This window comes from Salmo trutta, chromosome 14 (genome assembly GCF_901001165.1).
Source record: "Salmo trutta chromosome 14, fSalTru1.1, whole genome shotgun sequence".
NCBI lineage: Eukaryota > Metazoa > Chordata > Actinopteri > Salmoniformes > Salmonidae > Salmo > Salmo trutta.
The window spans coordinates 72474055-72489374 of record NC_042970.1 but is presented as its reverse complement, the minus strand read 5'-3'; the positions used below and the strand labels follow the sequence as shown (position 1 = coordinate 72489374).

At 44.7% G+C, this 15320-nt stretch overlaps 1 protein-coding gene across 1 annotated transcript; it reads left to right on the top strand.

Moving 5' to 3' along the window:
* Window positions 1-2826: 2826 nt before the first annotated feature.
* On the top strand, window positions 2827-14832 carry LOC115147303 (uncharacterized). Its single transcript, XM_029689476.1, has 19 exons — window positions 2827-3319; window positions 4254-4418; window positions 4923-5041; window positions 6718-6907; window positions 6983-7095; window positions 7196-8873; window positions 9145-9269; window positions 9545-9788; window positions 10066-10190; window positions 10294-10393; window positions 10607-10729; window positions 10981-11153; window positions 11764-11861; window positions 12091-12218; window positions 12455-12635; window positions 13812-13962; window positions 14299-14378; window positions 14658-14699; window positions 14792-14832. Exons 1-17 carry the CDS (start codon window positions 2899-2901, stop codon window positions 14374-14376), a joined length of 4212 nt encoding a protein of 1403 aa, XP_029545336.1. The 5' UTR covers window positions 2827-2898; the 3' UTR covers window positions 14377-14378; window positions 14658-14699; window positions 14792-14832.
* The last annotated feature ends 488 nt before the right edge of the window (window positions 14833-15320 follow it).

Here is a 15320-nt window from a genome sequence, read left to right as displayed (position 1 = left end):
CACCAGAATAGGCCTTCTCCTCCCTCTGGACCTCAACACCATCACCCTAGTTCACCCAGCCACTATTCATACATGTACCACTACAAACACTTTCAGCCTGGTAGTCCCAGTAAGCCTACCACTGGCTCTCATCCTCCGCTCTACCAGCAATAGTGTCCCTGACCCCAATTTACAGCACAATCAGAAGTATGTAGCACCTCCAGCTCCTTCTAACGCTCCAAACATCCAGCATCACTACCCTCCATACCAATTCCACCAAAAACAGCCAAATCCTAGGTTCCATGCCCCAGCTCCTACCCACCTCTTGAAAATAACCCTTTCTCTCTGTATGGTTTCCGCACCCTGAACCTGATGGACCACCCGCTCCACCCCAAATTTCTACAGCTCCATACTTACCATACCCGCATGCCAAGAGAGAGGCCCACCGGCACCTCAGTCCACTGATTGGTGAGCAGCATATGTCAGACAGTGTTTCAATCTATTTTGTCCTCTAAACCGTGAGAATAGTGAATACACTTGTAACAGCTTTGAACTGTTTCTCCTTCTCAAGAAATGTGAGATGACAACCCAAGACCATGCCTGGGAAGAAGTATGTTGACACCAGATGTTGAATTATGGAAATGTCAATTAAGATTACATTTTTGAATGATTTCAAGTCTGTGTATGTAGGCAGCTATCAGGTATGAAGGTAAGAACCAGATGCAGAATAAACAATAGTTTAATGTTCCAACAGGGGCAGGCAAGAGACAGGTCAAGGCAGGCAGGGGTCAGAAAACCAGAGGGGGTCAACAGTACCGGACAGCAGGCAGGCTCAGGGTGATCCAGAGGGAGGCAAAGGTACAGGTCGGCAGGCAGGCTCAGGGGCAGGCAGTGTGGTCAGGCAAGCGGGCTCAGAGTCAGGCCAGGCAGGAGTCAAAACCAGGAGGGCGAGAAAAGAGAGACTGGAAAAAGCAGGCACTTAACTTGGAAAAAAAAAAAGACAAACTGGCAACAGACAAACAGAGAACACAGGTCTAAATACACAGGGGATAATGGGGAAGATGGGCAACACCTGGAGGGGGGTGGAGACAATCACAAAGACAGGTGAAACAGATCAGGGTGTGACAGGCAACAGCCTCTCTGTGCTAGTGATGGCTATTTAACAGTCTGATGGCTTTGAGGTAGAAGCTGTTTTTCAGTCTCAGCTTTGATGCACCTGTACTGACGTCACCTTATGGATGATAGCGGGGTGAACAGGCAGTGGCTCGGTTGGTTGTTGTCCTTGATGATCTTTTTGGCCTGTGACATCGGGTGCTGTTGGTGTCCTGGAGGGCAGGTAGTTTGTCCCCGGTGATGCGTTGTGCAGACCGCCCCCTCCTCCGGAGAGCCCTGCGGTTGTGGGCGGTGCAGTTGCCGTACCATAGACTGTAGTAAAACAGATATTTATATTCATTTATCTGAGGTCATGATGATCATACTGTGAAATGCGCACAATCAAATGAACTCATAGGCCTAGACAAACTTTGAGATGTGCGTATAACTTGAGGCCTAGTAAATCACTGTGTGTATGAAACTCATAACATGAAGCCCCCTTGAGGCTTTACTAAGGCTGCGTTTAGACAGGCAGCCCAATTCTGATCTTTTTCCAGTAATTGGTCTTTTGACAGATCCCATCAGATCGTCTCACAACGGCTCTTTTTCAGAGCTGATCTGATTGGTCAAAAGACCAATTAATGTAAAAAAAAAAATCTGAATTGGCTGCCTGTCTAAACGCAGTAGGCTGTGTCTAGACTTGACAGTTCATGCAGCTTTGTTATTCTGATCATGGAATTACGAACTCGTCATGTGTCTACATTTAAATGTTTCTACCGTGTCCACATTGTGGCGGGATTCCCTTTTCCTGCACTATAGTGCATTCTGCAAAAGGTGGAACAGGTTAAATCTGATAACACAACAACTACTGAAGCTAACTGGCCAGCTAACCTCTGTAACTTGCCAGCAAAGCTAAAGGGTTTGCAAACAGGTTAGCATAACTCTATTTTTTCTAAATAAGCTAGCTAGCATTTATGAAGCCAGCAAACACGTTCCTCGTACACTAGGAATGGGGTTGTTTCTCCCAAAACACTTGTGGGCGGAGTGTTGCTGACGTCTCCCACTGTATGCGCTTTGGGTTGCCTGATTGCGTCCAGACCAATGACGTGCATAAACCCTGGATGACTGAAAGGAGGCGACATATTGAAAATGTAAATTGTAAAAAAAGATTTAGGAAGCTATAGAAAGTAATTTATTAATGTCTACATTCTTTTGACACGTTTATTCTATTACAGACACTTCAATACATACTTTTCAATTATATTATGTGAGCTAAACATTATTTATTTGTATTTTTTATATATAATTTTTTTTATTAAAATATTGTTTTTAGAGAGTACTAATGTTACTGTCCCAACTACAACAACAAATACTTAAATAAATGTAATTTTGTCCTTGAAATATTTAATTGAAATACTGTCTAATTCCATTCATTCTAGTGGAGGACTGCTCCTACTAGGGAGTGCCAATGCATCCCTGACCCCTTGAACACAATGCGACTTTTGTGCGTCTAGACATGTCTTTTCAATGGATTCTTCAATCTCCAATGCGATTCTGATAGCATAAGTCACATGTAAGGGTCAAGTGTAGACACAGCCATAGACTTGCATGTTTTTTTCAAAAAGGAACGACAGCTTTTTGGAAGTGTTGAGAAAATTCCTTATCAACGTTTTGTTGTAATAAGGTTAATTGAGACGGAATCAGCCTTTTCATAACGAGCTGCCATCTGATTGGTCCTCACTAATTAGGGCTAATTCATTGCTCTGCAGTTGATTTTACCTGCGTGTTGGCCTCTATGCGCATGTGCGCGTAAGCATCAATCTGGCGATGTCTTCCGAACAGAAGAGAAACATAGTTGTGTTTTTATGTATAATAACTGTATCTTTTTCTAACTTGATGTTCTGTGGTGCGTTGAGTGTAGAAAAGTTTAATGTTCTCGATGGTTTTAATGCGGATCATGAAAAGGCGTCAAATGCTGACAGAGAGCCGAGGATCAACACAAAACAAGACGCCAAGCACAAATCTGAGTACCTGGGCGGACTGGCCATTCTTCGGCGCAATCTTCGACCTACTGTTAATAATTTCAGCATTCATGAACAGAGTGCAGAGTCCATTGACGTTCCTGAGAACTCCATAAATAATTCGAGTCAACCCAACATTGCTCTAAAGTCAACTGATTTGCGGGCGCCTTTGAATGTCCAGAAAAGATCTCTGGATTACAATGCTGGACATCAGGCAGTCTTCAAAGGTGAATCTGTTTCTATTATTAGATTAAAGTGTAATAGTCACATGTACCCTGTAATTACACCTGCACCCTGTAATGTGAACTTTAAACTCTGAGTTCCAACAATGCAGGTCAAAGTGAAATTAAAACAAACGTAATAATAAAGAATATAAATAAAATGTATACATAACACTAACAATGGTAAATGTTAATTGGCAGGGTACATGTCTGTTAAGGAGAGGGATGGGAGCAGATAGGTGACTATTCAGCAGCCTGATGGTCTGGGGGTAGAAGCTTTTGGTTGGTCTTCCAGGTTTACCATGATGCTCTTGTACTGCCCTTGGCTGAGTGATGGAAGCAGGGAGAACAGGCCATGGCTCAGGTGGCTGGGGTCCCAGCTTTATCACCTTGGCCTTCCTACGACACCTGGTGGTGTAGGTGTCCTGGAGGTCAGACAGTGTGCACCCAATGGTGCGTTCGACTGAGCGTACCACTCTTTTGCTGTACCAGGCTGTGACGCTGCCCGACAGTATGCTCTCAGTGGGGTTTCAGCATCCTGAGGTTGAAGAGTCGTTGTCGTGCCTTCTTAACCGAGGTGTCTGTGTGGTTTAACCATTTCACCTTCCCAAGGAACTTGATGTTTTTTTACCGTCTCCACGGCGATGCCCAGCCTGGTTCCTCCTGAAGTCCACAACCCCGCTCCTTTATTTTGTTGACGGCGAGGTTGTTTACTTGGCACCACGCAGTCAGTGACAACATCCTCCCTGTAGGCCGTCTCGATGTTTGTCGTCAGGCTTACTATTGTCGTGTCGTCAGCAAACTTGATGGTGGAGTTGGAACTGTGTGAGGTCAAGCAGTCGTGGGTTAATATCACATATATTAGGAGGTCTTATCAGTAGTATATGCATTTTAAATTGGTGTTTGGGCATGGATAAAGATCTCTCCTTTTATCCAATAGGTTTTGAAGGCCACGGTTTTCAAGGGAAGGTCTATGGTCCATCAGCTGAGCACAACCCCCACTCCAGTGAATGGCTGTCGATGAGGCCTCTGGTCCAGTGTAATGACAACCTCATGATGCTCACTGCATCTGGACGAGGATACACACATCTACTGGTGGATAGAGGTAAGCGTTGGAGACCCACCCAATATTTCTAAAAGACTTTTACCACAATGCGAAAGCATCAGTGACTTGTTATGTAATATAATTAAATGGGATCATTAGTTTAGTTGTCTGGGGCAAGGGGTGTATTTATTTAGCAGATTCTGTTGCAAAACGTTTTGCAACGGAAACCATTTACTCCAAACGGAATATTTTGCAATGAAAACTAGAGTTTCTATTGGACAAATTTAATGTAGGTCCCTCCCAGTTTTGTTCCGTTTGCGCTGCTTCCTTCCATTTGGTTCCGAGAGTAAACAAATTCTGTTGCAAACGTTTTGCAATGGAATCTGCTAAATGAGTACACCCCAGGAGTTTTTCCTGGCAACGTCATGTGGTCTGGAAACTCCTGGCCCTTAAGTATTCATTAGGGAAACCCATGTACTGTTTTTAAGAAGCAAACGAGAGTTTATATTGGACAAATTCGGGTAGGTTCCTGAATATTGAATATGCCCCTGTTTATCGTTCCAGCGGGCGCCTCTCCCATCTCCCTGTTCCAGCTGCCGCCGTCCTGTGGTTACCATGTGAAGACTACCTGGAGAGAGATGGTGATGATGGCACCATACGATGGATGCTACATCATGCAGGAGGTAGAATATTTTCCCCCAGGTTGCTTAAAGCCAGGCCCCACACCCTCAAAGGGTAACCCCCCCAATCATATCCCAATCATATCCCAATCCACTTTTACCAATTGACTTTAGACCAAACTATAACTTTTTTGTATTAAAATGTTAGAAAATATTGTATTAAAATGTGCAAATGACGTGTTGTCATTAAATATGCACATATTTGCATATTGTGCAAATACATTTCTGGACGACTTAGTCAGCCTAAAAATGCACATTCTGTCCAGAGCAGATTGTCCATTTTTCCAATGAAAAATGTACATAGAATGACTATTTTTATAAACATCACTAATTTCTCTCTGGGCAAGTCTGGAGAATATACAGTGCATTCGGAAAGTATTCAGACCCCTTGACTTTTTACACATTTTGTTATGTACAGCCCTATTCTAAAATGGATTAAATGTCAACAAAAAAAAATCCTCATCAATCTACACACAGTACCCCATAATGACAAAGAGAAAACAGGTTTGGCAAATGTATAAAAAATGCCTTATTTACATTGGTGTTCAGACCTGTTGCTATGAGACTTGAATTTGAGCTCAGGTGCATCCTGGTTCCATTGGTCATCCTTGATGTTTCTACAACTTAATTGGTGTCTACCTGTGATCAATTCTATTGATTGGACATGATTTGGAAAGGCACACATCTGTTTATATAAGGTCCCACAGTTGACAGTGAATGTCAGAGCAAAAACCAAACTATGAGATTAAAGGAATTGTCCGTAGAGCTCCGAGACAGGATTGTGTCATGGCACAGATCTGGGGAAGGGCCTTGGTCAGGGAGGTGACCAAGAACCCGATAGTCTCTCTGAAAGAGCTCCAGAGTTCCTCTGAAGATGGTTGTCCTTTTGGAAGGTTCTCCCATCTCTGTAGCACTCCACCAATCAGGAATTTATGGTAGAGTGGCCAGATGGAAGCCACTCTTCAGTAAAAGGCACATTACAGCCCGCTTGGAGTTTGCCAAAAGGCAACTAATGGACTCAGACCATGAGAAGCAAGATTCTCTGGTCTGATGAAACCAAGATTGAACTATTTTACCTGAATTCCAAGTGTCATGTCTGGAGGAAACCTGGCACCATCCCTACGGTGAAGCTGAGAAAAGTGAGTTGGCGTGTGGGTAGTCTGACTTTCGAGAAATGGCAGTTAGTCAGTACACTGAAATTAGACTGTCAAATGCCTATTTAGACCAAATCACCATCTTCAAAGGAAGTTACTAAATATAGTCCAGTTTGTAACACTCTAAGAAAGGGATTTTTAAATAGTGTAATTTAAAGTAGTGAGATTTCAAATGATTGACCTATGTCCATTTTAAGTGCTTAAAATGAATTAAAAGGTTGACTGTAGTTTGATAAACTAAAGAGACATTTAAATGTTTTACTTTTTGAAAATACTAATATTAATGAACCAAAATATCAACAACTCAAAATGAATACTGTAGGTAGCTGTAAAAATGTAATTTCAGCCTATGGTGCCTAGCCTTGATGCTCTGTTCCACTTAGAAACCTTCAGTCAGACCTTCACCTGTCCATTCACTCTACAATCCACCCTGCTTTTGTACATACTGGAACATGAGATTAATCAGTCTGTGCTCTTTGTCTGTCTCTCCCCTCTTCTTCACTCACTCTCTCCCCCCCTTATCAGCATGGTAGTTATGTCCTGCCCATGCTGTGGTGGGGCAGCCCTGTGAAGATCATCTGCCCAGTCCCCCACCCTGACCCCCGACCCCACCCTGTCCCCCCAAACTCTGTCCCCTCAGTACTCTGCTCCCACTTTGGCATGGCCATCCAGATACATGGAGGGGAGGAGGTCATACACACACTACAGGTCATAGGTGAGTTGGCTTGTTCTGCTCATGTTCCCATTTGGATTATGACTGACTCATTCATTCTCTCTCTGTCCCTAACAGAGAACGGCGAGTGGGTGCCGTTTGTGTCTGAAGAGTGTGCCTACCAAGTGGAGTCCCACTCAGAAGACCTCATCTTTTATGTTCCCTTTACAGCCCCATGTGTGACCGTCGGAGTAAGTTGTAGGAAGTTGATACTCAATCATTCAATTTAACTTCAAGTCCACTCTAGCATTGAATTGAGCTTATATATAAATAAAATGTTTCCTCTTCCAGAATGGAGTTCATCGACTGGTCCTATTGGACGGCCAGGACTTCATCCTCTCCTGCCCCTCACACCACCCTCCTCCATTTCCCTTCTTTCCCTCTCCTCCATTTTCTCAACCCTTCTCTCCTGGTGACCCGCAGCAGCAGATACCTGACCCTGTGACTTTTGCTCCCTCCACCAGCCCTCCCCTTACCTCTCCTCCCATCACCCCTTATACTCAACCCCCAGCCCAGGAACAGATGCCCCAACTTCCTGCGTTCCCCCACCACATCCCTCATGGCATGTATCCCCAAATTCCCCATTTCCCTTACGGTGGAGCTGGTTATCACCCTCTCCTCCACCCTGGTCACAATCCATACCCTAGCTCCCATCAGCTTCTCCCAGGAAGATACCCAGGCCAGCAGCCCTTCTACCCCATGGGGCCTGGGAATCACCCCTACGGCTCTGGAGACCACCGTGACTCCTTTTACCTGTCCCCGCCCCCTACCCACGACCCCATGCTCGGCTATTATAATGGAATCACCCCTGGTGTCCACCGTCCTTCTGTTGTCTATCCTACTCCTCTTACAGCTATCCGACCACTGCCTCCCGCCGCTTATACCAAACCTCCTCCTCCCACCGCTTATACCAAACCTTCTCCACTGCCTCCCGCCGCTTATACCAAACCTTCTCCTCCTCCCACCGCTTATACCAAACCTTCTCCACCTCCTCCCGCCGCTTATACCAAACCACCTCCTCCCGCCGCTTATATTAAACCACCTCCTCCCGCCGCTTATACCAAACCACCTTCTCCCGCCGCTTATACCAAACCACCTCCTTCTCCATATTATACTGAACAACCTCCACCTCTCTATAGTGAACCTGTTCTTCCTATAACACCTACTGCCATTGAACGTCGTTCTTACCCCATTGTTACCGGATCTCCTCCTCCCCCTTCTGGATCCAAACCTTCATCACCTGTTTTTCAACCTCCAAAACCACCTGCAGATCCAAATGACCCATATGGGGTCCACATGACCATCAATCAGGCCCTGATTACTGAAGAGCCCATGTCTGCTACTGGGAGCCCCAATCCTGATCCCTATACCCAACCTCCTAAATGGCCTGTGGGTCCATACTATTACCCCTATGGTCCTTATTACCCCCCATCTGGTCCTCACCATTACCCATTCATACCCATCTACTACCCCTCACCTACCCCAGGGCCTAGCCCAGTGATGGCTAGTCCTCCCCAGACTCTCCCTTCAGGTCCTAAGGACCCTACAATGCCCACGGTCTACCCACCCCACCACTACCCTCAGCCAGTCACCTGCTTTCCCTCTGCCCATACCATCTGTAGCTATGACCCATATCCCGTGGATGTGCTACACTACCAGCCACACCACCCATATCCTCTCTACCTGACGCCCAGCTCCCCTCTGACCACCCCAGCCCTTCCCTCCACAGGCACAGCTCTGCCTGGTTCTACTCAACCACCCCAGACCTCACCAACCACCCCCTCACCCTCCTCCAGGACCATATCTTCCACTACTACTCTCACTCCTTGGATGTCCATCCTCACCCCTACTCTCCCCCCTCAGCCCTCCCTCTCTCCTGGGCTCTCCCCTCAGCCCTCCCTCCACTGTCTAGCAGGACAGATGATGGTGTCGCTGCCCTCTGCTCTCCTGGACTCCATCCAGGTCAAAGGTCAGAATGTCCCTTTGCTCGCCACATGGTCGGTGTTAGTGATGTCCAGAAACGCAATTGGCCTTCCCTTATTTGATGTACATGCATTGATTGCTTCATTGTGTATCTATAAAGGAAGGGATTTTAGACCCCTGTCTTTTCTCCAATTGTGACGTGGGCTGGTCTTTAAATTGACCATACGACCCAATCAGGAAGAACACACGGGCCCATGATTCACTTTTATTACATTAATGCTCACTGACTTGCATGTGAATTGCATTGCTCTTTTCAGATCAGCTGAATGGCTGGGTGTCTATCTCCAGTGCCCCGGCGGCTTGTAGATACATCCTGCAGATGAGTAAGGGTGGTGGAGTGATCCTCCATTCCCCTCTCCCTGCCTGCCACAGCCAGGCAATGGTGAGTCCCCCAGAACTTGATTCTGGGTCGTATTCATTACTGCACAGAGTAGAAAATGAAGTAAAGCGTTTTGCAACGGAAAATTAGTTAGTCCCTCCCTGTTTGTCAGTTTTCTTCCATTTGCTGCTTGGTGAATATAACCCTGTTTTCATTTTGAGGTATTTGCTGTGAAAATGGACCTCAGTTTGCTATTTTGATGTGGGCTGTTGAAGTGGAAGTTGTTGGTTTTGGCTGTTAAACCCAACGTTTCCTCTTTTTCTTTTTCTCTCATCCAGGCCCTCAACCCACACCAGCTCTCCCTCCCCCTGAAGTTTTGGGACACAGTCCTGGGGCAATACAGAACTCTGGAGCTCCATTGCCCGTCAACTGTGACCCCATCACCCCACACCACTACCACCACCCTCCCACCGACGACCCACACCAGGCCTCCCACTCCCCCCAAGCCCCACGTCTTCTGCTCTGCTCGCCACATGAGGGTGGAGCTTCCGCCAGGTCCCATATCTGGAATCGTTGTCAAGGGTAAGTGTGTGTGTCTGTTGGGGGATGGTGTGTGTTTCAGGTGCATATGGTTGTCATCATCCCTACATGAGTTGAATTCTAACATGGTTGAGAGGACCTAAGCTTTTTTCAGTTTATTGGGGTGTGGGAAAATGTGTTGGTTTGTGCAGTATGTTTCACTAGAACTGCAGCTTGGTCTTAAATGTAAATAATGGCTTTGTTAGACCAAATATGGGCCTTTTTTTTATTTTCAAAATGTCGTAGTGATTGTGCAATAATGGCTACAAATCATTCTCAGACATCGAAGGGAATGCGATGAGCCTGAAGGATGCCCCAAAGCATTGTGGGTATGTGGCAAGCAAGGGAAAGGATGGCATGATCAACCTGAACCTCCCCTTCAACTCCTGTCACATGACTGTCCAGGTGTGTTTTATGTGCTGATCTAGGATCAGGTCCTCCCTGTCAATGTAATCTCATTCATTATGGTCTAAAAGGCTAAACTGACTCCTGTCTTTGTTCCTAACAGGGTAAAGAGCACCGCATGTCTGTGATTTACTCCACGTTGAATGGACAAAAAGGAAAGGCCCAGTTGTCCTGTCCAGTTTCCGTACCAGTTTCTCATCAAGGTAGAAACATAACAGGTTATCCTCGTTCTGATGAATGCTTTGATGGCTAAAAATTGAAAATGACTTAATTTGTTTTTAATGGTGAGCGAGCATTGAGCCTTACCTGTCCTGTGTTGTCTGAATGGAAATAAGGGGATATGTAGGATGTTATATCCAGCTCATTCAGATTGCTGGTCACTCCTGTCATTGACATTTCCTGTGTATCCCCTGTAGAGTGTAACCTTCCCAGTGACCAGCGCCTCCCCTGCGGCCGCCGCCCTCTATCCCAGGCAGAGTGTCTCTCTCTGGGCTGCTGCTACAGCACCAAGCCCTCTGCCTGCTACTACTCCATGGATGGTAAGTATAACCCCAAATGAATCACAATTTGTATTTTCTTGATTCTTTTGTCCCCTCCTGACCTTCTCCAATGCAGGGAGAGGACACGAGGAATCAAGAAAATACAATTAAGATTCACCCCTGCAATGAATTTTAATTGTCTGAGAGATATAGGTTCCCAATATCAGTCAAAACTTTGGGGAACACCACTCTAGATCCAAGACCTTTTATATAACCTTTAGCTAACCGAGTGTATACATGTCCCTTCCCAGAATGCACATTGGACCGCCACTTTGTCTTTTCTGTACCCGCCTCCCTCACGGACCCTCCTCTGTCTCCCGCCTTGCTCACTGCCGCTGGCAACCCCACCTGCGCCCCTCAGAGGGTCACTCCAGACTACGCCCTGTTCAAGATCCCACTGGGCGGCTGCGGGGCCCACAGATACGTGAGTGGCCCTTAATCATCTTCTTGTACAGTTTTTGAGTTCATTTTTTTTTAAGTCGGAGTTGATTACCAATGGTTGGGACTCCATTAAGCCTCATTGGTTACTGAATGGGTGTACTTCATTAACATTTCTCTCCAAAATGTCAGAATCTGAATCAATTTGTGTGCTCTGGAGGCTGCTGGGCTTAAAGGAACATTCAGTCAAACTATATTTTGGTATTTGTTTCATTAGTCTACAGTTGATACAGTCCCAAAATGTTTTGCATGTCAGCAATCAAGTTTTCAAGATATAAAACTTTAAAAATATAGAAATACAGCGGGTATGATGCGGCTGTATTTCTGCCTGAGTTTCTGATTTAAGAATGCAGATGCACATGAAAACATGAAGTGACCCATGGAACATGGCTCAGATATAACATTAAAACAAATGGGTGACTTGTTTTCTTTTAACAGTTCTACTTGGTAAAGTCAGGCAGTGATTGACAACATCTGGGTAGGGTTCATGTAGCATAATGTTTTGCAGTGGACAACATCAATCTGTGTTTGTAATTGGACAAGTTCCGTTTTAAAACGTTTTCTCCCTACTGAACTGGACCCTATTGTTCTAACAGGAGGTAGGCCAAACGGTAATCTACATGGTGGAGATCATCAACACGGTCCAGTCCATCACCCTCAACTATGGGACCATCACCAGAGACTCTCCTATCAGGTCAGTTATAAACCCCCGCTGTTCATTTCACTGTTACTTTGCAAATAAAAGCACATTCCGATCAAACAAGAGAACAACAATAATTCAATGCATTATCTTATTGAGTGATGCATTGTATTCCATAGGAATGGAGTTTATATTTTTTCAGTGCAGGAATGTATAAAGTATCTGACAAATTCTGTAATCTGAGTTGTGACCTCCCTACCTGCTGTTTTCCTGTTTCTCCTAGGCTGCTGGTTGAGTGCCAGTACACTCCTGGCTCTGTGGCGAGTGTTGGCTTCCTGGTCAAGACCCCCTCCCTGGGCCCCTCCATTCAGGCCCAGGGCGTGTTGGGGGTCCAGCTCAGGATTGCCACAGGTACGCAGCTTCAGTAGCTCACATATCTCACCCATTTTGCTCCTGTCGTTTTCTCCATCTCCACACTCCAGTGGTAGTGGTCAGTCTTGCATGTAAACTTAGAAAGATCACTTTTAGAGCGTTTAACAGTATGTCAATTTGCTTTGAATGCCAAGAAACATTGCCAAGCACCTGGAAAGGATGAACATTATTATGAAACACATTAAAGTAACACCCTTTCCCCACTTCCGCTCCAGACGGGCAGTACAGTAGCTTCTACCCCCAGTACCACCGGCCCCTGCAGATGCTGCTGGGTAAACCCTTACACCTCGAGGTGCGTCTGCTCAACCCCCCAGATGAAAAAGTGGTCCTGCTGGTACACTACTGCGTGGCCTACCCCAGATCAGGACAGACTGTCTGGGTACTCCTCTATAATGGGTACGCTGCAGGGTTACCTTTGACCTTCTAGGCTCCAACATGTCTGTGTTCAACAATGACAGTGAGCTCAAAGTATTGGGACAGAGAAACATTTTTTGTTTTGGCTCTGTACTCCAGCACTTTGGATTTAGAATGATACTATGAGGTTAACGTGCAGACTGTCAGATTTAATTTCAGGGTATTTTCATCCATATCGGGTGAACCGTTTAGAAATTACAGCGCTTCTTGCACATAATCTCCCCATTTTAAATATATATATTTTTTAAATAAAATAAATGTAGTGGACCAAAAGCATTGGGACAAATTCACATATGCGTATTAAAGTAGTCAACCGGTAAGTATTTTCTCCCATATTCCTAGCACCCAATGATTACATTAAACTTGTTGGATGCATTTGCTGTTTGTTTTGGTTGTTCAGATTATATTGCGCCCAATAGAAATGAATGATAAATAATGTACATGTCACTTTTATTGTAAATAAGAATATAATATTTCTAAACACTTCTACATTAATGTGGATGCTACCATGGTTATGGATGAATGTGATGAGTCCTGAATGAATCGTAAGTGATAACGTTAGACGCACAAATATCATACCCCCAAGACATGCTAACTTCTTACCATTACAATAACAATAAGTGACTTGAAAATGACACAATACAATATTTAACATTTTAATTTCTATTGGGCACAAAATCATCTGAAACGCAACCAAAACAAACAGCAAATGCATCCAGCAAGTTTGAAGTCACACGCTTGATGTAATCATTGGGTGCTAGGAATATGGGATGTAATACTAAACTGTTGACTACTTTAATACACAAGTGAATTTGCCCCCCCCCCCCCCCCCCCGTTTTAGGAGACAATGTACAAAAAGTGCTGTAATTTCTAAACATTTCATCCGATATTGATGAAAATACCCCTAAAATTCAAGCTGACAGTCTTCACTTAAACCTGTCATTGAATCGTTTCATTTCAAAACAAATGTCACTGTTCCAATACTTTTGTAGCTCACAAATGTTGGGGGTACAAATAAAGTCATTCATTTTATATTATTTAACATTTACAAACTGCACATATGTCACTGGGCAGACCGTCACAGGGATGGAGGAAAAGGGAAGTATCGTCAGAGCTTTTCTTGTTGCGATGAATAACCACATTCTCGCCTCTGTGTAGATGTCCTAACCATCTGGACCCGGCCTCTCAGAAGCCTCACCCATCTCCTCCACCACCACCCTTCCACCAAGGCCAGGCACGAAGGTTCACCATCTCCACCTTCCAGTTCCTCACCTCTGGACAGACCCAGACATTAGAGGACCATGAAGAGGTGAGGGTTTCCCCCTGCACTAGACCTTTAACTTGGAGCCTATGGCTGTTTTTTTGAAGTAGCTATCTTCCCCTGTTTTTTTTCTTTGCTCCATTCTCAGTGATCTGGCAGGGCATGACCGGTTCCCACCATTAATTTCACCTATCTATCAATGGTCATGAACAACAGGAGTCTTGAGACCTAGCCAAAGGCAAAAAAAATAAATAAAAAAAAAAATAAAATAAAATAATATATAAAAAAAAAAGAGGCCAGTAAAGCAGCACTGTCTTTAGGTGTGGCTGACTTGCTTCTCATCTGACCCTCCCTTTTCCTCTGTTCTCGCTCTCCTTCCCTCAGATCTACTTCATGTGTTCTACTGAAGTGTGTTCGCCGCTGGATGGCAGCCTGTGTGTAGAGGGATGCTTTGGCCAGTAACTGTAAGGAACCGCACGGACACCATGTTCAGCCGCTATGGATATGGCAGAGCCCTGGTCAAAAGCAGTGCACTATATAGGGAGTAGGGTACCATTTGGGATGCAGCCATAACCTGCATGTGATTTATTTTTATATATAATATATATATTTATTATTATTTAATTCCCAGAAATGGCGCAAAAGGCAGACGTGTGGTGCCACACAGCAAAAGTATGGTTTTGTAATTAAGGCTACTTGAATTATTTAAGAGGACTAATGCATTTCCTGCCTCTGTCCCACAGAGAAAAGATGGTCAGAAGGCAATAGTCATGGAAGATTAACTGGTAGGATTTTCTGTCAGTGGAACAGATTCAACTTTATTAATACATTTCCATTGTAACTTCTCTTTCCTCTCCCTCTCTGTTTTCATCTCCAGGCCCAAGGCTGCTTGTTCACCACTAATAAAACCCCTTAAAAGGAGACTGTGTGTGTTTCTTGCTCCCAGGCAGTCTAGTTTGGATGGCATGAAGCTGACTCAGTGCTGTACTCAATTGTTTACATTCACACTGACTCCGCCTATGGGGGTTCTAGACAACGGCATGAATCAACATTCTGGATAGCCAATGTTGTTCCATACATTGTTATAGCATTCAATGCGATTACTGTTTAAAATGGCTTTTGAATATAGGTTAGTATTTAGATAAGTTAGCAGACCTCTTCCATATTGCCTATACATTAATTCCCATGAAGATGAGTTTTGACCACTGGGTGTCAGCCAAGCTCTAAACCAGGATAGAGAAGGCCTCCAGAGGCTCTTGATTTGTAGTTGAGGGGTCCAAAGACCTTGAACTGGCTGTTGTGTAATAATAGGAGCGCAATCATGTTATAACTTCAATTGCACATTTATCTGAGTAATGTTGTCACCTTCGAAATGTTTATTTTATTCTACAGCACAGGTTAGTAGG